Genomic DNA, 24,095 nt, shown 5'->3' with positions numbered 1-24,095 from the left:
TATACTGCATGTGCCGCTGAGCTCAGTGAATGGCTGCAGTTATGATGTACGCAGCAGACAGGACCTCACTGCCACAGCCATATCCCAGAGCAGCAGCGTACGGGGAAGGTCGGTACCTTCTAGCTTTGTTATTTTACAAAACTGCAAGTGTTTTGAGTCGACTTTACTGAATAGTGGATAACTCTTAGGCAAAAAGCACCTACATTTGAAGGAGTACACAATACAGATAGTGCCCTGCTGTGGGTATTGATATCGGACCACAGCTGTATTTCTGTTGCTGTGTGCCAGTGATTGATGTGTGTATATCACCAGAACGTCAGGGATTTAATAGGAGCTATATAAGGGAATAAGCTACAAATATCTCAGGGCGCTGACGTCTACATTACTGCAAGGTTTAGTTAAATAAAACCACAAACCCAGAGCACTGGCTCAGATCAGTATCCCTGGAAACTGTCCACTATTCCGGGAATCTGCACAGAGACTTTCCGTGTTTATCAGGTCACCCAGACATTTCTCCCACACAATGACATGAGAACATGAAGTATTACACAGCCATTGTGTGCAGAACATTAAGGCACAGTGGCCGAGTCCTCTGCTACGCCCGATGGCCGCTCTGATCATCTGCTGTCACCAAGCTGGAAAAAGGAGACATCACTTACAATGTCCTAATAGACAAAGTTTAAAGGAGATTTCAGGAAACTCGTGTGCCCTCCAGGCATCCGGTCCGGGTCTCAGCCGCTGTTCCTGGTGTCAGATTGTCTGCAGCGTTGACTTCAGGTCCATTTGTGAGCGCCGGGGTGCTCGGGTACACATGGAGTATTGCTGCTGCTCGAGCGCCGGTCTCAAGTCCCCGAAGAGATACTCCTTGTGTACCTGAACACGCTCGCTCATCAATAGTCACATCAACAGCGCTGCAGCCAATCAGCGGCTCTGATCGTCTCATGCAGTCAATTGGAGCAGGGATGAGCTCAGTGACTGGTAGCAGGGCCGCCGACATCAGTACTGCAGACAGTAACAGACATCAGGAGCAGCGAGGAGGACTGTGCTGGACCCGGGGAGATTGGGAAAAGAATATATTTATTTTTAAACTACAGCTGGGGGACTCTGCTTTCACAATCATAAAAACCACTTTAATTGATCGCGCTCTCATTTATATGGCAGATTCAGAAAAGCTGGATGTATCAGGACGGGGGACGTGTAATGGCTGCAATCTTGAGTACCGCCAAGCCATGAAGAGGACGAAAGGGACAGCGTAAGACCCACATGAAACACGCGCTATATACCTCTCATGGGGAACAGCAAACCAGTACTCCAGCTTGTCCCTCTGTGCGTACTGCTGCATGGAGGCGCTGGCTTGGGACACAAAGGTTTTCCTCATGGGTTTCCCGACTCTTAGGCACAAATACCTGTGAGATCGGTGCCTCCGCTTTTCTTTGGCAAGAGCTGAACATACACCTGTAGGAAACACATGTGTTACTCGGTCCCACATCTCTGCTTAGTTCTGAACCTTGTCATTCTACTTAACTCCTCGCAGATGTCAGATTTGAGCCCAGAGGCACCATATTGCATCCTTTTTCCCTGCACACCAGCACCCCATCCCCCTGATAAAACTACAGGACCACCCTATTTAAAAGGGTCTTCAGTCACTGCTCACTTCTGCATTATTCTGCATCTACATATACCTGCCAAAAGACATGGGCACGAACGGAATGATGAAGAGGACAGGTGCACAACAAGCTGCTGATCGGCTCTTATTAAGTACGTGCAGACGTGACGTCATCTGCCTCGGGACTACCCATGGAGAAGCGGAGTGACGGCAGCCCAATAATGCTCCTTTATAGACTGAGCATGATGGAAACCACTCCTGAGTAGTGATGAGCGAGCGTACTCTGATAAGATGTTATCTGAGCATGCTCGTGTCCTAATGGAGTATCTTCGGCGTGCTCGAATACTATGCTCGAGTCCCCGAGGGCTGCATGTCTCGCCGCTGTGCGACAGACCTCTTTGATAGGCAAGCTCTACAGTCGTACAGCTGCGAGACATGCAGCCAGCGGGGACTCGAGCATAGTATTCGAGCACGCCGAAGATACTCCATTAGGACACGAGCATGCTCAGATAACATCTTATCCGAGCACGCTCGCTCATCACTATTCCTGAGCCCTGTGATTACATGGAGGAAGTCACCACTAATTTCAAGTTAAACCATTTAGCTCCTATAAAAGAAAAAAAAAAAATAATAGCCCTAGCACAAATTTCACTAGCTTGGTTTTATATTAAAACTATTTTATTATATACAGCGGGTGAAATAAATATTGCACGTCACCAAAAAGGTGCTATTGGCATGAAATTCTCACCATGTCGGTAACAACCCATTCAATCCACACAGACAAAAATCAAACCATAAATGTCCATAATTTATGTGCAATTATGAGAAATTATGAGGAACACATGAAGAAAGAGGTGCAAGAAGCCATGGAAAGTCATGATACCAGGTGAAATCTATCAGTAATTAGAAAGCAATCCTGCCACTTAGTGAAAAATAGTAGCCGCTGGTTCAGCTGATGGCCTACAAAAAGGTGTCTCATTACCAGGACGCTACACAAGAAACATCTCATGATGGGTAAAATCAATGAGTTGTCTCAAGACCTTCTCAACCTTATTGTTGCAAGACATACTGATAGCATTGGTTACAGAAGAATTTCTAAAATATTGAAGGTTCCAGGTGAGCACTGTTGGGGTGATAATTCGGAAAGAACATAATTAAACAAATAATCAAACCCGGACCGTAAACAGGAGTTCCCCGCAGATTTCAGACAGAAGAGTGAAAAGAATTATCATAAAATTTGTCCAAGAACTAAGGACCACCTGTGGAGTGCTACAGAAAGGTCTGGAAATCAGCAGGTAAAATTGTTTCAAAAGGAAAGAATAAGTAAGGCTACTTTCACACTAGCGTTAACTGCATTACGTCTCAAAACGTCTTTTTTTTAAAAAAACGCATCCAGCAAAAGTGTTTGCAGGATGCGTTTTTTCCCCATAGACTTGTATTGGCGACGTATTGCGACGGATTGACATACGTCGTGTACGTTTTACGACGGATGCGTCGAAATTTGGCGATACGTCGTCGGCAAAAAACGTTGCTTGTAGCGTTTTTTGTCTCCGCCTAAAAAACGTGTTGCGACGCATCCTGCGGCATGCGTCGTTGGCTACAATGGAAGCCTATGAGCGACGGATGCGTCGGGACACGTCGTACGACGCAATGCAGCGCTGCAATACGTTTTTTTACACTGAGCATGCTCAGAAGCTGGATTTTGTTGCCAATTGGCCAGACACCCCCAAATCTATATAAACCTGGCCTTCAACCCCACATATATGGCCACGTATATACGTGGCACTTATATACGTGCCACGTATATAAGAGCCACGTATATAAGTGCCACGTATATAAGTGAAACGTATTTAAGTGCCACGTATTTAAGTGCCACATATTTAAGTGCCACGTATTTAAGTGCCACGTATTTAAGTGCCACGTATTTAAGTGCCACGTATTTAAGTGCCACGTATTTAAGTGCCACGTATTTAAGTGCCACGTATTTAAGTGCCACGTATTTAAGTGCCACGTATTTAAGTGCCACGATATTTCAGTGCCACGTATAACCACGTAGTTATAGTATTTATAGTACGTGGCACTGAAATACGTGGCACTATGACTGTCAGAAAATGTTCATTAAACGGTTAGGTGTGAGGTTAGGGGTAGGGTTAGGATCCCTTTATCATCATCCGTAGTTCATTAATCGGATGAATCCACAGTCGTCTCCGTCTCCGTTGCTGCAGAAGCATCCTACGTCTTTCCGCTGCCGCCTCCTTCTCCCGCACTATGATATCCAGGCGATTCGTCTCAAAGATAACGTCGGTAACCAAACTAGCAATCCTCACAAGAACACCTTCCATCGCTGCCTCAAAACTAAAACCCTCAAAGATGGGCTGTAAAAACAGTAACTATATAGTTTTCCATATTTTCCAGTAGCCAATCAAATTTGGGAGCCTCCCATTTTAAAAACGGATCCGTCGTAAAAACGGATGCAACGCATCCAGTATTTTCGACGGAAACGTTTAGCGGATTTGCGACGGCTCCGTCGAAATGCTGTATGCGTTGCATACGTTTTTCACTTTTTTTGACGCATCAGTTTTTTCGGCAAAAAACGGATTTGCGACGTAATGCAGTTAACGCTAGTGTGAAAGTAGCCTAATGGACTCATCCTCCATGACCTGTATGCACACTCACCATGCAAGACTCCACTGCTGAACAAAAGGCTTGTTCAATAGCATTTTCAGTTTGCTCAATATATTCTACCAGTATTTCACTGACTTGTCTAAATGTTAGTTTGGTCAGATGAGACTAAAATTGAACTCTCTGGATGCCATAAAACACACTCTTTGGATGCCAGAATGCACCGCATATCACCCCAAAAACACCACAACAGTGAGGTTTGTAGGTGGTAACATCATGGTGTGGGGTCGTTTTAGCATATGGCACTGGCACATGATTATAGGAAGAATGAATGAACCAACGTACAGAAATATCCCTGATAAAAATCTGCAGCCATCTACCAGGATGATGAAGATGAAATGAGGGTGGACATTTCAGCAAGACAATAATACCAAACACACGGACAAGGAAACTCTCAATTGGTTTTAGAGAAAGAAAATAAATCTCCTAGAATGGCCGAGCCGATCACCTGACCTGAATCCAATAGAAAATTTATGGAAGGAACTAAAGCTCAGAGTTCATAGAAGGAGCTCATGGAACGTTCAGGATGTTAAGGGCGTTTGTGTGTAAGAATGTGACAAAATCACACCTGAGCAATGCCTGTGACTAGTTTCTCCATACAGGAAGTATCTTGAAGAAGTTATCACTAACAAAGGCTTTTGTACAATATATTAAATTTCAGTAGGCGTGTTCAATACTTTTTCCCCGTGTCATTTCTTATTATTACACATAATTTATGGACATCTATGAATTGATTTCTTTGCTTTGGAATGGATAGGTTGTCACCAACATCTGGTGAGAATTTCATGTCAACAGCACCTTGGGAAATATATGTTTACTTAGAAAATTGTTGACCTGTTCAATACTTTATTTCACCTGCGGTATGTAAATGAGGGGTCTGCACTGCAGCGTCGTTGTGGACAAAGGATCAGAGCACCATTCCGGCCCCCTGAATTACAATCCTCTGCACCTCCTCTTAGGTTGACTGATGGCACTAGTTTTGCAGTGGTGCCTGAAATAAATCCTCAGATCACACACAGACACTGCAGAAGCTGAGGGCACACACCGTGTGCAAGTATGGGCATGTGCTTGTGTCGCTCTCCTGCAAGCAGTCACTTGCTACTGTGAGATCCTTTGTGCAAGAAGTGGCCACATCAGACAGGAGAGCTAAAAGAGAACGTGCCGGGCTCTCGGAGTGTCAGTGCGCAGGGTCTGGGGATGCAATGTAGGCAGCACTCCAAAATGAGTGCAATCAATCAAAAGGGGAGCTGCAGAGGATCGTAATTGAGGGGGCAAGAACAGTACATTGAGCCCTTAGCCATGCCAAGGACACCTCATTTACAAATGTAATAAACCTTTTCATGTAAAATTACATTAGTGAAGTCTGTACTACAGGCATGATTTTTATAGGAATTTAAAGTTGTTTAATCTAAGTTTTGGGGAGACAAACTCCCTTTAAGATTTCAGCTTTGATATGGCGGTGACACCCTGAGACACTCATTAAATACGCACATTTGTGATTTTCTTACATAAATAAGCTTAGGGTATGTGCACACGTTGCAGATTTGCCTGTGGAATTTTCTGTGCGGATTCTGCATCGCTTCGCAGAAAACGCAGGTCAAAATCTGGACTTTTTTAATGCGGATTTTGTACATTTTTACTGCGGATTTTGCGCATTTTCCTATAATCGAATGGGTGCAGAAACTCTGCAGAAATGCACAAAGAATTGACATGGTCCTTTTTTTAATCCGCTGCGGACTCCGTGTGGAATTTTCCGCACCATTAGCACAGCATTTTTATTTTCCCCATTGATTTACATTGTACTGTAAATCACTTGCGGTTCTGCAGAGTTTCTGCGTGGAAAAAACGCTGCGGATCCGCCGGAAATCTGCAGCGTGTGCACATAGCCTTAATCTTGATCCTGAGGTTGATACGTATGGCAACAACACTGCTGTTCACATCTTATCTTACAGAACTGGAAGCCAGTGTGTTCACGTCTGTACAAGGACTACACGGCAGACATGTAACCAGCACGGAGCAGGAATTTACAGACACGCAAAACCGCAGCAATTCCCAGTCTGCTCACTTTGTATACCTGAAAATACAGTCCACAAGTGCAACATGTCCCTTATCGAGAGGGCACCCTCTTTAACAACATCGTTCTTTTAGTGTTAATGCAGCTTTACTCCGACCAGTCCGGTCTGCCACCTCTATAACCAGTTTACTTGCCGCGTAGGACGTGGCATAAACCTGTAATTATCCCCAAGTCACTGATTAAGATGGACTAAATTAGATATTAATTCTAATGGTTCTTTTTTTCATGAAATCTCTGCTCCAGCTGAAAGAATCTGTCAGGCTGTATGACTAGGACGAGAGGGTGAGACCATCAAATAATGATAATGACCCCCAGGTTAGATAAAGCACCAGCCGAACGATCGTTCAGCCGACAGCCATCTCTCCAGACTACACCGTACACCCGAAAACTGACGGGGACAAGATCATCATAGCTCCAGATGATTAATTACTAATTCTCACCAGCAAAATTCTCATCTTAATGCATCAGCTATAAAAGAATAAATGACGAGATAAAGGACATCCAAATCACAATACATCCTATTTGTATATTTTCATGATCCAACCCACATGGAAATAACCCCAATGATCATTATTGGTCTCTTCATCAGGTAGGCTACTGTAGGGGCGGTCTGCATAAATTACAGTGGTCTACGGGCAGAGTTTGGCGTTACAGTTCAGTTTTATTTCGTTGATCAGGGCAAAGCTGTAGACACATGGACAAAAGGTGATGCAATTGCATTTTTTGATAATTTCATAATAAAAACCATCATAAAAATGGGGGGGGGGGAAAAAATGGTGATCTCTGTCCAATTTATAAAGTTGTGTGATTGTGCCCTTATAGTCTTACAAAGGCTGGAGAGAACAGTTTGGGGGGGGGGGACGCTGCTCTGGAGCAAGTGCGGCTCGTTACAGCAGACCTCCGCTCTAGCAGAGAAGAGATTTTTTTTTTTTTTTTTTTTAATAGGGCGAATGAATAAGGATTGTGCAAAATTGGGTTAAAAAAACAAAAAAACAAACAAACAAAAAAAAAAACAAAACACACCAATCCTACCTTCTGTACCGACAAGGAAAAAAAAAAATAGGGGAATGTGGGAGTGAATTATTAAATTGATCACAAAGCTTTGCAGCATTACTAGAATCACTTCACACACATTTCTAAGATTTCCGTCCTTTTGAAAAACACACTGTTCAAAAAAAAAAAAAAATTATAATATATATATATATATATATATATATATATATATATTACACTAAAATCCCACATCCTAGCAATCCCTGAATGAAACATTCCAGTTGCAGATATTTATTCATTACATAGTGGAATGTGTTGAGGACAATAAAACATAAAACTGATCAATGTAAATCAAAATTAAAATATCCCATGGAGGTCTGGAGTTGGAACGCTGCTCAAAATCAAAGTGGAAAATCAAATTACAGGCTGATCCAACTTCAGTGGAAATACCACAAGACAAAGAAATGATGCTCAGTAGTGTGTGTGGCCTCCATGTGCCTGTATGATCTCCCTACAACGCCTCCTGAGGCATCTCCTCCCAGAACTGAATTAAAGCATCAGTCAACTCCTGTACAGTTTATGGTGCAATAAAGCGGTGGTGGATGGAACAAGACATGATGTCCCAGATGTGCTCATTTGGATTCAGTTCTGGGGAACGGGCAGGCCAGTCCATAGCTTCAATGTCTCCATAATGCAGGAACTGCTGACACTTTAGCCACATGAGGCCTAGCATTGTCATACATCAGAAGAAACCCAGTGCACCTGTATATGGTGCCACAATGGGTCTGAGGATCTCTTCCCGATACCTAATGGCAGTCAGGCTACCTCTGGCGAGCACATGGAGGGCTGTGCTGCCCTCCAAAGAAATGCCACCCCACACCATTACTGACCCACTGCTAACCTGTCACGCTGGAGAATGCTGCAGGCGGCAGATCGCTCTCCAGACTGTCACATGTGCTCAGTGTGAACCTGCTCTCATCCGTGAAGAGCACACAGTGCCAATGTCTAATCTGCCAATCTTGGTGATCTCTGGGAAATGCCAATTGTCCTGCACGGTGTTGGTCTGTAAGCACAACAACCAGTAGTAGATGTCGGGCCCTCATACCACCCTCATGGAGTCTGTTTCTGACAGTTTAAGTAGACACATGGATATTCGTTGCCTGTTGGAGGTGATTTTGCAGGGTTCTGGCACTGCTCCTTCTTATACAATGGAGGGGGTAGCGGTCCTGCTGCTGGGTTGTTGCCTTCCTACGATTCCCTCTACAACTCCTGGTGTAATTGCCTGTCTCCTGGTAGCGCCTCCAGCCTATGGACACTACGCTGACAGACACAGCAAACCTTCTTGCCACAGCTCACATTGATGTGCCATCCTGGATGAGCTGCACTACCCGAGCAACCTCTGTGGGTTGTAGACACCGCCTCATGCTACTGTACAGTACCTCTAGGGGTGAGAGCAGTGACAAAATGCAGAAGTGACCAAAACAACAGCCATAAAGGATGAGAACAGAAAAATGGTCTGAGGTCCCCCCCTGCAGAACCACTTTTATAGGGGTTGTCTTGCTAAATGACTATTTCAACCTGTTGTCTGTTCAATTTGCACAACAGCAGGAGAAACAGATCCACAATCAGTGTTGCTTCATAACTGGACAAGTTGATTTCACAGAAGTGTGATTGACTTGGGAGTTGCGGTGTGTGGTTTTAAGTGTCCTTTTTTATGAGCAGTGTATAAGTCTTCTGGCCATGAAAAGCGTACATACATACATTTTTTTTCACAGCCTTAACACACAAAAGTAGGAAGTTTTGCAAGAGGACAGAAATCTTTCCTACCTGGGCAGGACTATGAGAAGCAGAGGAGGACTGGAGAAAGCTAGTCCAGTTCCAATGACGCTGCCTTTACTCAGTATATACGGCCTGTAGGATGGTTGGCCTTAGGATTAATGATACAGACACCTTCAGCCTCCTGAAACAGCGGTGTGCAGCTTCAGGGTCTAGATCTCTGGGCCTTTGCTATAGAACTTGGATTTGGTGTAACTATTGACAAATTAGACGGGTTAACTTTGCCACACGCAGACACAATTCTGCTTTTACTGGTTGGGATGATCAAAAAACAAAATTCGAATTTGGCTACATTTCCAAGTCTTTTTTTTTGGCTAAATTTATGAAAATCCTTTTGATGCACCTTTAAATTTTTGTCCTATTTTTGATAGTATAATGGGGAGAGGCTCCTGCTGCAGTCGGCAGTCTGTAGATGAGCATCAGCTGTCAATATATAGCAAGTATGGCGCTCGTTTACTAATTTACATGTTACAATCATTTTAAGTTTTGTTTGAACAATCATTTAGGTGACCTCCCTCACGAACCGCACCAGTTTTTGGGCTTGGTGTTCATTTTAAAAAGGAACTGATCATGAGCTTTCCCTATATAAAGGCATTTACACGTACTGTATCATCCTGGTTTTAAAACATCCTTTAGCAAATCCACAATTTGAGGAGCAGGGAGACCATGTTATACCGTCAGTCCCTGTGATCCAGTAATCTGGGTGAAGACAGCATTGAACAGTCATGATTGTTCCTAGCGCCTGGACCCTTCCCACATACGGGATTAATGTACTACTCGGTGTGTGAGTTATGGTTGGCAGAGATTCTCCTGACCCGAACTTGACAGCTTCACGAGGCTGTTGTGTTCGGATCAGGAGACCTGCGGTCAGGCCATGAATCGCAGTCCATACGCCGACTTGTGAAACTAGCCTAAGATGCATATGGATGTGCAGATTTCAGTCCATACACATAATCAATCATTTATTGACCATATACCAAGTGCATTGGCACTTGCTTAAAAGACTGTTATACAGGGTGACGTACAGTGAAAGACAGAACGACAACTAAGGCTACGTTCACATTTGCGCTCTGCGCCGCAGCGTCGGGCGCCGCAGCGTCGCCGCATGCGTCATGCGCCCCTATATTTAACATGGGGGCGCATGGACATGCGTCGCACTTGCGTTGTGCGCCGCATGCGTCACTGTGGCGCCCGCGTCCGGGCGCAGAGGACGCAGCAAGTTGCATTTTTGCTGCGTCCAAAATCAATGAAAAAAAGGACGCATGCGGCGCAAAACGCAGCGTTGTGCATGCGTTTTTGTTTGCATTGTGGCGCCGACGCTGCAGCGCACAACGCAAATGTGAACGTAGCCTAACACAATCGTCCGGCCCCACCCATAGGGTGGCAAATTATTTAATTTTCGGCAGCCCATTGGCCTGTGTAAATGTATAAATTACCCGATCGCCTGAGAAAGTTCTCGCTCCTCAGTTGATCACCAGCATGATACAGGAGAAAGATAAGGAACAAAAGTATATATCTACACTCATTTGCAGATTATCTGCACCCAGATGACCGGGACACAGCAACTCATGGCGACAATATTACATCTGTAAAATCCAGGTTTTGAACAGGGAAAACCAGAAGGACAGAAGGTCTTTACACATATTGTACCGTAACGCCTTTAGGTAAATAAGAAAAACTCAGACAAGTTCCCTTTAGGGTCTCAGTTTAAGACCCCTATAATTTTTAGATGAAGAATCCTTTAAACAAAGGGGGAAGGGTAAACAAAAAACAGTAGGGGGTATCAAGACGAATTCCATTTTGTCCCCATTCAGAAAAATAAAACCATAAATGTCTGATTGATATTGTAATGTCCATATATCACAGTCAGAGTACGGACTACAATATCCATGGACTGGGCACATGCTCCAGACCCAGAATTGAGAGCCTCATCAACGCATAGGAGGCTTTCAAGTTCTGGTATGGAGACACATGGCCAGTCCGTACTCAGACCAGCATACATGGGATGTCAGAAATCTGTGGTAAAAACCCTTTTTGGTAACATCACATTTTCAAACAGCTGCATCTTTGTCAAACCAAATAATTTGGGGGCTAAATGTTTTGCTACTGTGGAATCAGGGGTGCATTACTGTTTGCCCACTACTCATTACCTTCTACAGCGGATTCTGTGCTGCCCACCTTCGGCTGGGCCTCTTTGTGCGTCGCATGCTGCAAGTCTTCCCTCTGTTGCTTGGCCTGTTGCATAGTCAGATTCTTCCACAGTTTGCGGAGTTCCTCCACTTCTGTTTCGGATTCACCAGATGCCTGAGGCGCAGACAGGTCTGGGTTTGTGGCATTGGTCTCATTCTCGGACACATCTTCTTGACTCTCAATACTTTGGTCCTTGGCTTTATGCTCACTGTCTAGTGGCCGCTTGCCATCTTTGCACCCAACGTGCCGGCTTTCCTGGCCACCGGCCTCGTGGCTGCTTTGTGCTGCAGAAGATTCTGCCTTCTTTTCCTCCAAGTCTTCACCTACCTGTCGAGAAGACTCACTCTTTTCTAAATCGTTGGCGTTGCTAACAAATCCGCTGTCATTGGCAGAGGGGTCGACGCTGTCTTTGGAATCGGGTGCAGCATCTGTGGAGTCTGAGAGGTTCGTTGAACCACTTTCTAGTGTGTGATTTATTGTCTTTACAGATTCGGAGGATGCTCCCGAAGATTTGTCTTGCCGCAGTTCGTCGGAGGAGTGCAGCTCCTCGCGTATTGGAGAAAGCTCGGATTCGGTGAACACATCCTCCGAGAGAGACTCCTCTGTGCTGCGAGGTGCCGTGCTGGCACTGTCGTTTCCGGTATCCCACATTTTGCTGTCTAGTTCATGTGCATTACCTTGTGAAGACTTCTTAAGGTGGCAGAGATCCCGCATATATGACAGCTGCTCCATGTCTCTGAAAAAGAAAAAGATTGGCTTATTTTATCAGAAATTTTATTAAGAAAAAAAAAAAAAAAAAAAGGCAAAATGAACAGAAACAAAAAAGTTAACGTCAACCTCCAGTGCAGGCAGAAAAATCCCAAAGGAGCAAAAGGCAACAAAGTAGGGGCACCAGGTAACACTGTTCTGTTTACACCATCATATTTTCTTCCAGGACCAGAGGGTCACTTAAAACAAAGGATTGACAGTTATCTATCTATCTTCTTGTATGCTGGAGACCTCTGGTGACAGCTTACCTCCCCTCAAAGACAGAAGAATCGGATGTCAGACCCCAAACAATCTGCTACAGACAGGTGACCAATACTGTATGCCCAGACAACCCTTAAGATGTCGTGGAGATTTCCTTCTACCGAGGAAGCCATGGCTGTGGGTAGCAAAACACTTGTCTCTCATAGGCGGACAATATTTGGGGGCTGTAAAGTACTGTTAATCCGAAGCGTGCCGCATATATCTATGACCAGGCACACTGCCATCACCTGCTCCATTTAGGATCCATTTTTCCTTCCTCCAAACACAAGGTAATGATCTACTTACAACGAAGCTCATGAGCCATTCTCTCCAAGATCCAGTCTGTAAAAATATAGCGGAGCCCAACTGATTATCCAGTTATCTGTGGTGCACAGTGACAGATTTGGCTTCCCATTTATTATGTTTGTGAAGGGTATTTAAGGCTGGTTTTAGGCTAAGTGCACACATAGCAGAATTGCCGCAGAAATTTCCACGGCAATTCTGCGCCTCCTGCCGCGGGTATATCGCATGCAGAATTTGCATGCATATACCTGCAGAAAACTAGCGTTTTGCAAGTATAATTAGCTTGCAGAATGCTAGAGTTTTCCAAGCGATCTGTAGCATCGCTTGGAAAACTGTTTGACAGGTTGGTCACACTTGTCAAACATAGTGTTTGACAAGTGTGACCAACTTTTTACTATAGATGCAGCCTATGCAGCATCTATAGTAAAAGATAGAATGTTTAAAAATAATAAAAAAAATTAAAAAACGGTTATACTCACCTGCAGACCTCAGCGGCTTCCGTTCCTAATGCTGTGTGTTCAGGACCTTCCATTGACGTAGCGGTCATGTGACCGCGACGTCATCGCAGGTCCTTCACACACACCACGGAAGCCGCTGAGAAGGTCGGGCCGCCAGAAGGTGAGTATATCGCTATTTTTTAATTTTAAATTCTTTTTTTTTTTTTTACCAAATACATGGTGCCCAGTCCGTGGAGGAGAATCTCCTCTCCTCCACCCTGGGTACCAACCACACTTGATCTGCTTACTTCCCGCATGGTGTGCACAGCCCCGTGCGGGAAGTAAGCAGATCAATGCACTCCTATGTGTGCAGAATCGCCGCGATTCTGCAATTTTAATGAACATAAATTCAGGCGTCCCCTGAAGAAGTTGTGGCACGAAACGCGCGTCGGGGTAAGAGGGACCGGACACTCCTTGCACAGCAATGTAAGCATAACAATTTCTATTGTAAGATTTTTTGTAGGACTTTGTCCATGGTACTTCACAAACCCTATGATTTTTTCAAGGGTAATTTGTAGTGGAGACACAAAATTTAGTGGCAAATATGTACAATATAATCAGCGGCTGCAGCACATAGGATCATACCCTCCATTCTTACAGAATTATTTATTACTGTAGGGATTTATTGATTACTGGTGCCTAGCCGTGTCTGTGTATTTAGGGCTATATTCTTTGCTAATTTTGAGGAGTAGTCTGTCGGTCCCTTTTTCTATTTGAGATATTCCGGTTGACAATTATTTGTACTGTATTTTTAAAGTATTTATATGTGAAATAAAAAGAATGTTTTAATATATAAAAAATGTGTGCTTTCTGTGTCACTGCTCGTGTGAGTTGTTAGTGACACGGACGGAAATTTATGCATTGTCAGCATACACGAATATTGGATCACCCTTATCTGATTACAAATTTTAATGAACATGCTGCGTTTTTTTCTGGATTGCGATTCCGCTCAGGAAAAAAATGCAGCATGTGCACAAAAAATGCGGATTGCATTCTGTTACATAGGATGCTTAATGTTAGCGGGTTTTTTTCGCGGTTTTATAGCGTTTTTATAGCGAAAAAACGCGAAAAACACGCAAAAAATCTGCTACGTGTGCACACAGCCTTAGGCTATGTGCACACGTTCAGGATTTCTTGCAGAAATTTCCTGAGCTAAACCGGACATTTTCTGCAAGAAATCCGCATGCGTTTGTCGCGTTTTTTCCAGAGCTTCCCAATGCATTAAACAGAAAAAACGCGAAAAATCCACAAAATTAATTAACATGCTGAGTTTTTTTTACCATGATGCGTTTTATTCGTGGAAATGCATTCTAAATGATGGGATGCATAATGTATGCGTTTATGCATTTTATAGCGAAAAATCCGCAATGTGTGCACACAGCCTTACACTTGCTCGACATATTTCACGGCTTATGGACACGGACCCCATTGTAAATCAATGGTGCCACAAAAACTGCGGAAGGTTGTTTTTGTGGTGCGCCATCACTTCTGGTTTTGCAAAGTCGCTTATGTGTACTGCCATCTTCAGGCTCTGGACCTTCTGACATACTAGGACATTTTATCACTTGCCTATAGGCGGGACGTCAGACGACCTTACCGACTGCTTGGCGTGAGAGTTCAGCCAACTCTGACGCCGTGCACATGAATTGGCCTCATGTATTCTATGACAGACAACTATGTCGGCGACCTTCCCCATGTGAAAATAAAAAGGATCGAGAGTTAAGATTTCAAACCCTGATCCTCATCTCCTTTGACACCATATGTAAAAGAAGTAAAGGATCGGTGCCACAGTAAACAATATGTATTAAGAACAACGCGTTTCAGCTGTCTCCAGCCTTCCTCAGGTGTATAAGAGGAGGAGATTGCACAAGCTGCTGAACTTACCGAGTACCTGCAGCGCCGTCAACAATGAAAATCAGTGATCTCAGTGGCTGTGAGGCACACGGCACCTACTGGAGCTCAGTTATTAGCTGCAGCTCTGTTGACGTGACGTCAGCACTACAGACAATAAGACACGAGGAGCAGTGGTGGAAACTTGGCGCAGGACCCAGGGAGGGCGAGTAGAGGCAGTGTTTTTGTTTTTTGTTTTTTTTCCCTTTAAGCTATATATAAAAAAAAAAAAAAAAATCCACTCTAGCTACTGTAGAGGGGTCTTCTAAAATATTAATAGCCCTGTGCACACAGGATCTTTTAGATGGTGATTACACTGGCTACCCATCCACTCCAGAATCCAGTACAAAACTACTACCCTCATCCACAAAGCACTCCATGGCTCAGCACCACCCTACATCTCCTCTCTGGTCTCAGTCTACCACCCTACCCATGCCCTCCGCTCCACTAATGACCTCAGGTTAGCATCCTCAATAATCAGAACCTCCCACTCCCGTCTCCAAGACTTTACACGTGCTGCGCCGATTCTTTGAAATGCATTACCTAGGTTAATACGATTAATCCCCACAGTTTTAAGTGTGCCCTAAAAACGCATTTGTTCAGACTGGCCTACCGCCTCAATGCATTAACCTAACCATCCCTGTGTGGCCTAATAAAAAAAAACAAAAAAACAAAAAACACAAAATCAGGTTCCTCGCATCATGTTCTCACACACTTAATGCAGTTAATAGCCCTCTGTGTCTGTACTGCTACATACTTAGGCAGTTAACCGGTTCATGCAGCTTTACATGAACACCCGAGCCTTACACTATGGCTGGTCCAAATAACTAAAGCAATTGTTACCATCCATCTCTCGTGTCTCCCCTTTTCCTCATAGTTTGTAAGCTTGCGAGCAGGGCCCTCATTCCTCCTGGTATCTGTTTTGAACTGTGATTTCTGTTATGCTGTAATGTCTATTGTCTGTACAAGTCCCCTCTAAAGGTACCTTCACACGAAACGACGCTGCAGCGATAGCGACAACGATGACGATCGCTGCAGCGTCGCTGTTTGATCGCTGGAGAGCTGTCACACAGACCGCTCTCCAGCGACCAACGATGCCGAGGTCCCCGGGTAACCAGGGTAAACATCGGGTTACTAAGCGCAGGGCCGCGCTTAGTAACCCGATGTTTACCCTGGTTACCAGCGTAAACGTAAAAAAAAAAAAAAAAAAAAAAAAAACAGTACATACTCACCATCTGATGTCCGTCAGGTCCCTTGCCGTCTGCTTCCTGCTCTGACTGAGTGGCGCCGTACAGTGAGAGCAGAGCACAGCGGTGACGTCACCGCTGTGTACTTTCACTTTCACTTTGCGGCGCTCAGTCAGTGTGGGAAGCAGACGGCAAGGGACCTGATGGACATCAGATGGTGAGTATGTACTGTTTTTTTTTTTTTTTTTTTTACGTTTACGCTGGTAACCAGGGTAAACATCGGGTTACTAAGCGCGGCCCTGCGCTTAGTAACCCGATGTTTACCCTGGTTACCAGTGTAAAATATCGCTGGTATCGTTGCTTTTGCTGTCAAACACAACGATACACGGCGATCGGACGACCAAATAAAGTTCTGAACTTTATTCAGCGACATCACAGCAGGATCCTGATCGCTGCTGCGTGTCAAACTAAACGATATCGCTAGCCAGGACGCTGCAACGTCACGGATCGCTAGCGATATCGTTACAAAGTCGTTTCGTGTGAAGGTACCTTAAGTTGTAAAGCGCTGTGGAATATGTTGGCGCTATATAAATAAAATTATTATTAAAATTATTATTATGGTGGCGCAGTCACCAAGTCTTCCCAGGAAAAGCACATAGGAATTGTCTAATACACGGTGTACATTGATTTTACTGGAGGTGAATGATTAATAAAACAAATATATATTTTTATAAAATATATATTTTTCTTACACTATAGATTTTTTTTTTTTTATTAAAATGTGCACATTTAATATAACCAATATATGACTTCTCTTACACAGGAATAGAATCCTTCAATTTACTATTCACGATTTCTTTGTCCATAGCGGCTGAGGTCACCTCCTCCATCGGGCACATGATGCCATACTCTTCACAGCCATTCTCCTGAACCAGAGGATCCGTCTTGTGAGGATCAAACATTATATTATTTGGCGTCACCAAGAGAACACCACTGACTATTCCCTAAAAGATGGGAAGAAAACAAGAAAAAAAAAAAAAGTTAGTTTATTAAAAAATAGCAGCTACTTTTAAGATTCTGTGAAAAACTGGAGGAAGAGCAATGAACCCAAGAGAAAGATGTATTTATTAGCATGCAATTAAATGTTAAAAATATATATTTTTAACCCCTTAATGACAGCCAATACGTCTTTTAACTGACCTGAGATATATGAGAATATCCTCCCCATACAGGTAACAATCCAGCAGCTGTCGGCTGTCCACTATAGCTGACAACTTGCTGCATCAGCCACGATCAGTGCTTGCATCGTCCAAATCTGTTTAACCCCTTAGATGCTGCTGTCAATAGTGACTACATCATTATAAATGGTTAACAGAGCGTGGGGGCTTCCTCTTTATCCAAACTGGTGCCCTGAGATCATGATTGTGTGGTCCTGATGTTTGCCATGGCAATTCATGACCAAATAGCGGCCTTAGGCCATGTTCACACTTTGCGAGTGACCTCTGCGGGTTCTCCCACAGCGGATTTGATAAATCTGCAGGGCAAAACCACTGCGGTTATCCCTGCAGATTTATCGCGGTTTCTGCTGCGGGTTTCCGCCTATACTATTGATGCTGCATATGCAGCATCAATAGTAATCTTAAAATAAAAAAAAAAAAAAAAAAAGTTTATATACTCTCCCTCTGACGTCCCGATCTCCTCGGCGCTGCACCCGGCGGTCCGGTTCCAAAGATGATGTGCGAGAAGGACCTTCGTGACGTCACGGTCATGTGACCGCGACGTCACCGCAGGTCCTGTTCGCACAGCAACTCTGACCGGCCGGCCGCGTGCAGCGCTGAGAGGTGAGTATAACATGATTTTTTATTTTAATTCTTTTTTTTACACTAATATGGTTCCCAGGGCCTGGAGGAGAGTCTCCTCTCCTCCACCCCGGGCACCATCTGCACATTATCCGCTTACTTCCCGCATCGTGGGCACAGCCCCATGCGGGAAGTAAGCGGTTCAATGCATTCCTATGGGTGCAGAATCGCAGCGATTCTGCACAAAGAAGGGACATGCTGCGGGTTGTAAACCGCTGCGTTTCTGCGCGGTTTTTCCCGCAGCATGTGCACAGCAGCATCAAAATCACGGCGGTTCCGCGGTAAAAACCGGAAAGTGTGAACATGGCCTTAAGAGTCTGACAGCTATAGTATTCTGTTCAGAAGTTAGAGGCATTTGGGTGGTAAAAATACACATTTTCATTTCCGTCATACCACTTTGCATTAATTCCTGAAAAGCACCTGAAGGGTTAATAAACTACCTGACAGCAGTTTCCAATATGTCAGGGGGTGCCGTTTTTAAAATGGTATCATGTTTGGGGGTTTCCCAATAAATGGGACCCCTAAAGTCACTTCAAACATGGATAAGTCCCTAAAAAAAAAAAATTTTTTTTGTAAATTTCCTTGAAAAAAATGAAAAATTGGTGCTACATTTTTAAACCTCCTAAAATGCTAAAAAATAAAATAACATTTTACAAATGGTCCTGATGTAAAGCCGACATGTGGGAAATGTTGTTTATTAATGGTTTTCTGTGGTATGAGTATCTGGATTAAAGGGATAATCATTAAAATGGTGAAAATTGCTTATTTTATTTTTTTTTCACAAATGTTTGATATTTTTTATAAATAAACACAAAACATATTGACCTAAATTTACCATTATCATAAAGTATAATGTGTCATGAAAAAACAATCTCAAAATCACTGGGATTTGTTGAAGCATTGCAGAGTTATTACGACAAAGTGACACTGGTCAGATTTTAAAAATTTGGCTCCGTCACTAAGGGGTTAAGTTTGTTGTAGGCCATTAAACGTAGTGCAGATCGGTGGTGATCCAGTTCGGACCCCACCGACTGCTACAACTAGAGAGCCGATGCTGCGCTCACATCTCCCACAGTGTTCATCACCACAAGTAACTGTTGTGCTGCCCCTAATGACATCCTGTTCCGGGAGTGGGGTGTGATAGACACTGTGGGGAAGTAGGTGCAGCCCCAGCCCCTGTCCGGTCCTGTGCCAGGAGGGGGGACAGATGCTGCAGGGAAAGGAGTGCAGCCCCAGCCTCCTGTGACATCACGCTTAAGACTCCTTTCAACCATTTAGGGATTAAGAAAATAGGGAGAAATGTACGGAATTGTGTAAAAAAGCAAATTGCAAAAGTGGTTAGGGTGTAAGGATAGATAATTAGAAAGGACTTTTTAGATATTGGACTATCCCTTTAAAGGGTTTAGAGACGTATATAGAGAAGGGAAAATAAATAAAAGTGTAAGCAATCTAGTTACACTTATGAGCAATCTGTGGCCTTGCTACATTATAGTGACTACATGGTGTCTGCATGGGCTGCATAACAAGGAAGGAGAGCACAGTGGCTCAGTGGTTAGCACTGTGGCCTTGCAGCGATGGGGTCCTGGGTTAAAATCCCAGAAAGAGACATCTACAAGGAGTTTATGTTCTCCCTGTGTTTGTGTGGGTTTCTTCCGAGTACTCCGGCTTCAGCTACTTTCACACTTCCGTCTTATGGCGTGCGTCGCAATGCGTCGTTTTGGAGAAAAAAAAAAAAAAGTTGCCTGCAGGATGCGTTTTTTTCTCCATAGACTTGCATTAGCGACGTATGGCCACACGTTGTGTTTTGCCAGCCGTGACACACAAAAAGTTCAATGTAACTTTTTTTGTGCGTCGTGTCTGCCATTTTCGACCACGCATGCTGAAACTCCGCCCCCTCCTCCCCAGAACTCACAATGGGCAGCGGATGTGTTGTCAGCGCCGGCCGTAAAGTAGAGCACAGCGGTGACGTTACCGCTGTTACTGCCGGCGCTGACACATTCAGTGCAGGGAAGCTCTCGGCAGCAGCGCGTGCATTACCAGCGCTCTTGCCGAAAGCAGTTTTAACCCTGTGGACGCCGGCGGGGGACGTGACAGACATCAGAATGTGAGTATGTAGTGTTTTTTTTTTTTTTTTTACTTTCACAATGGTAACCAGGGTAAATATCAGGTTACTAAGCGCGGCCCTGCACTTTGTAACCCGATGTTTACCCTGGTTACCCTGGGACTTCGGCATCGTTGAAGACAGTTTCAACGATGCCGAAGTCGTTCCCCTGATCGTTGGTCGCTGGACAGAGCTGTCTGTGTGACGGCTCCCCAGCGACCACACAACGACTTACCAACGATCACGGCCAGGTCGTATCGCTGGTCGTGATCGTTGGTAGAGTCGTTTAGTGTAAAGGTACCTTTAGTTTACTGGGTGCAGCAGTTGTGACACCTTTTGATCGCCTGTTATAGCATTTCAATGCAATGTTACAAAAAAAAAAAAAAAAATCCAAAAAACTTAATTCTGGCATTTTGACTCATTACGCAGTTTACAGATCGGATTGATTCTTTTTATATATCGATAGATCGGCGATTCTGAAAGCGGCGATACCAAATACATGTACCGTATATACTCTAGTATAAGCCGACCCCCCTAATTTTGCCACAAAAAAAATAGGAAAACTTAATGACTCGAGTATAAGCCTAGGGTGGGAAATGCAGCAGCTACTGGTAAATTTCAAAAATAAAAATAGATACCAATAAAAGTAAACTTAATTGAGACATCAGTAGGTTAAATGTTTTTGAATATCCATATTGAATCAGGAGCCCCATATAATGCTCCATACAGTTCATGATGGCCCCATAAGATGCTCCATATAACAATGTGCCACATATAATGCACCATGCAGTTCATTATGGCCCCATAAGATGCCCCATATACAAATATGCCCCATATAATGCCCCATCCAGTTCATTATGGCCAAACAGATGCTCCATATAACAATGTGCCACATGTAATGCTCCATACAGTTCATTAGGGCCCCATAAGATGCTCCATATAACTATATGCCACATATGCTGCTGCTGCAGCAATTTAAAAAAAAAAAAAAAATAATAATAATTACATACTCACCTGTCGTCGCTGCTCCACAGCGTCCCATCTCTCCGCACAGACTGTTCAGGCAGAGGGCGGCGCGCACACTAATACGTCATCGCACCCTCTGACCTGCACAGTCAGTGCAGAGGACGTGCGGACGACTGAGCGGTGCTGACGCTGGTACGAGGGACAGGTGAATATGAAATACTCACCTGCTCCCGGCGCGGTCCCTGGCAGCTTCTCCAGGACAGATGGTCGCCGGGCACGGCAGCTGTTTCCTCTGTCAGCGGTCACGTGGTATCGCTCTTTACAGGAATGAATATGCGGCTCCACCCCTATGGGAGTGGAGTCCATATTCATTACTTTAATGAGCGGTACCACGTGACCGCTGAACAGAGGAAGAAGGTGCTGGCGCCGGAGACCCTGGGACATGCAGGGACCGCGTCAGGAGCAGGTGAGTATGTGACAGTCTTCGCTCCCCCTCACCCCCCCGCCGACCATGACTCGAGTATAAGCCGAGAGGGGCACTTTCAGCCCACTTTTTGGGGCTTAAAATCTCGGCTTATACGGTATTTATTTTATTTATTGTTTTATTCTGAATGAAGCGAAGGGGGGGGGGATTTAAAGTTTTTTGTTGTTGTTATTTTGTTAACATTTTTAAAAACATTTTTCTTTACTAGCCTCCATAGTCTACAGCCCTGCTCTGTATAGCAGAAATGATCACTTGTTATGAGCCCCAACCGCTGGGCGGCGTTCACAGCAATCCGACAGTGACAACCATAGAGGTCCGCGGATGCAAAGTTTCCTTACAAGTTATAATGGCAGTAGCAAAGCAAGCTGGGAAGCTATAGTGCATTCAAAATGATGATGATGATGATGATGATGATGATGATGAACCACCTACTTAAAAAAAAAAAATATATATATAATAATAATGAATAGCTGACAAGTTACGTGAGAATCCTAACATTTGTGGTGAAAGATTAGTGCAGCAAGACGTCTTGTAATCTGGTTCCTGATAAACTACCAGGTGAGCTTTAGCCAAACATCAGAAGTAATGCAGCAGATTACCTTTCCGTCAGTTATGTATTTGCAATTAATTTTCAAGAACTTCTCAGTGAAAGCTTCTTCTTCTTCCGATGTGGAGGACACCACCCTAGATGGCCGGATGGAAGGATAGGCTGGGCAGGACGTGGACTCTTTATGGCGACTGGGATCATGATCCTACAACAACATTTCAAAAATTAAAAGGTTATTAACACCTGATCTAGGAATGAACTATACAAGTTAACTGGAGAGGATCCTGTCCATACAACAATCCTCCAGACTGATAAAGATGGGCAGTAGAAATCCTAAAAGCATTAGGCTATGTGCACACGTTGCGGATTTCTTGCAGAAATTTCCTGAAGAAAACCGGAAATTTTCTGCAAGAAATCCGCATTTTTTTTTTTGCGTTTTTTTTGCGTTTTTTTAGCATTCTGCAAGCGTAATTAGCTTGCAGAATGCTAAAGTTTTCCAAGCGATCTGTAGCATCGCTTGGAAAACTGACTGACAAGTTGGTCACACTTGTCAAACATACTGTTTGACAAGTGTGACCAACTTTTTACTATAGATGCAGCTTATGCAGCATCTATAGTAAAAGATAGAATGTTTAAAAATAATAAAAAAAATAAAAAAATGCTTATACTCACCCAGACATCTCCTCAGCGGCGTCCGTTCGTCTTCCTATAGCTGGTCTGTGCGCACAGGGCCTTCCGTGACGTCACGGTCACGTGAGCGGTCACATGACCGCTCACGACCAATCACAGGACAGTGACGTCATCGGCAAGGTCCTTCGCCGCACATCAGCTACAGGAACCGAACGGCAGCGTGCAGCGGTGAGGCGGGAACACTGCGCGGGACATCGAGGGTGAGTATAGGACTATTTTTTATTTTAATTCTTATTTTTTGACCACTTATATGGTGCCCAGTGCGTGGAGGAGAGTCTCCTCTCCTCCACCCTGGGTACCAACCACACATAATCTGCTTACTTCCCGCATGGTGTGCACAGCCCCGTGCGGGAAGTAAGCAGATCAATGGACTCCTAGGTGTGCGGAATCCCTGCAATTCCGCATTTTAATGAACATGTTGCTTTTTTTTCCGCGATGCGATTTTTTTCGCGGAAAAAATCGCAACATTTGCACAAAAAATGCGGAATACCTTGTAAATAATAGGAGGCATATGTTAGCGTTTTTTTCGCGTTTTTATCACGTTTTTATAGCGAAAAAAACGCTAAAAATCCTGAACGTGTGCACATGGCCTTAGGCCATGTGCACACGTTAAGTATTTTTCGCGTTTTTTCGCTATAAAAACGTGATAAAAACGCGAAAAAAACGCTTACATATGCCTCCCATTATTTTAAGTGTATTCCGCATTTTTTGTGCAAATGTAGCCTTTTTTTCCGCGAAAAAAATCGCATCGCGGAAAAAAAAGCAACATGTTCATTAAAATGCGGAATTGCAGGGGATTCCGCACACCTAGGGGTCCATTGATCTGCTTACTTCCCGCACGGGGCTGTGCCCACGATGCGGGAAGTAAGCAGATTATGTGCGGTTGGTACCCAGGGTGGAGGAGAGGAGACTCTCCTCCACGCACTGGGCACCATATAAGTGGTCAAAAAATAAGAATTAAAATAAAAAATAGCGATATACTCACCCTCGATGTCTTCCCGCCTCCACTGCATGCTGCCGCTTCGGTTCCTGTAGCTGATGTGCGGCGAAGGACCTTGCCGATGACGTCACTGTCCTGTGATTGGTCGTGAGCGGTCATGTGACCGCTCACGTGACCGTGACGTCACGCTAGGTCCTGTGCGCACAGACCAGCTATAGGAAGACGAACGGACGCCGCTGATG

At 44.2% G+C, this 24,095-nt stretch overlaps 1 protein-coding gene and 1 long non-coding RNA gene across 4 annotated transcripts in view; one reads left to right on the top strand and one right to left on the bottom strand.

The window, feature by feature from the left end:
* Positions 1-11,982, top strand: part of LOC143782974 (uncharacterized) — a 28,956-nt gene extending 16,974 nt beyond the window's left edge. The window contains exons 2-3 of the long non-coding RNA XR_013217074.1: positions 1,162-1,252; positions 11,870-11,982. This is a non-coding gene — a long non-coding RNA (uncharacterized LOC143782974). The remainder of the gene's footprint in view (positions 1-1,161; positions 1,253-11,869) is intronic.
* The window catches only part of OXR1 (oxidation resistance 1), a 578,729-nt gene that overhangs the window by 54,470 nt on the left and 500,164 nt on the right, over positions 1-24,095 (bottom strand). For all 3 annotated transcript variants that reach the window (XM_077271063.1, XM_077271064.1, XM_077271066.1), the window contains 4 exons: positions 22,276-22,428; positions 17,086-17,270; positions 11,342-12,117; positions 1,284-1,455 (listed from right to left, as the gene is read on the bottom strand). In XM_077271063.1, coding sequence (XP_077127178.1) covers positions 1,284-1,455; positions 11,342-12,117; positions 17,086-17,270; positions 22,276-22,428 — 1,286 coding nt within the window. The remainder of the gene's footprint in view (positions 1-1,283; positions 1,456-11,341; positions 12,118-17,085; positions 17,271-22,275; positions 22,429-24,095) is intronic.

Source organism: Ranitomeya variabilis, chromosome 6, assembly GCF_051348905.1.
Source record: "Ranitomeya variabilis isolate aRanVar5 chromosome 6, aRanVar5.hap1, whole genome shotgun sequence".
Classification (NCBI taxonomy): Eukaryota; Metazoa; Chordata; class Amphibia; order Anura; family Dendrobatidae; genus Ranitomeya; species Ranitomeya variabilis.
The sequence above is the reverse complement of the archived record's forward strand: the minus strand, read 5'-3'. Positions and strand labels throughout refer to the sequence as shown.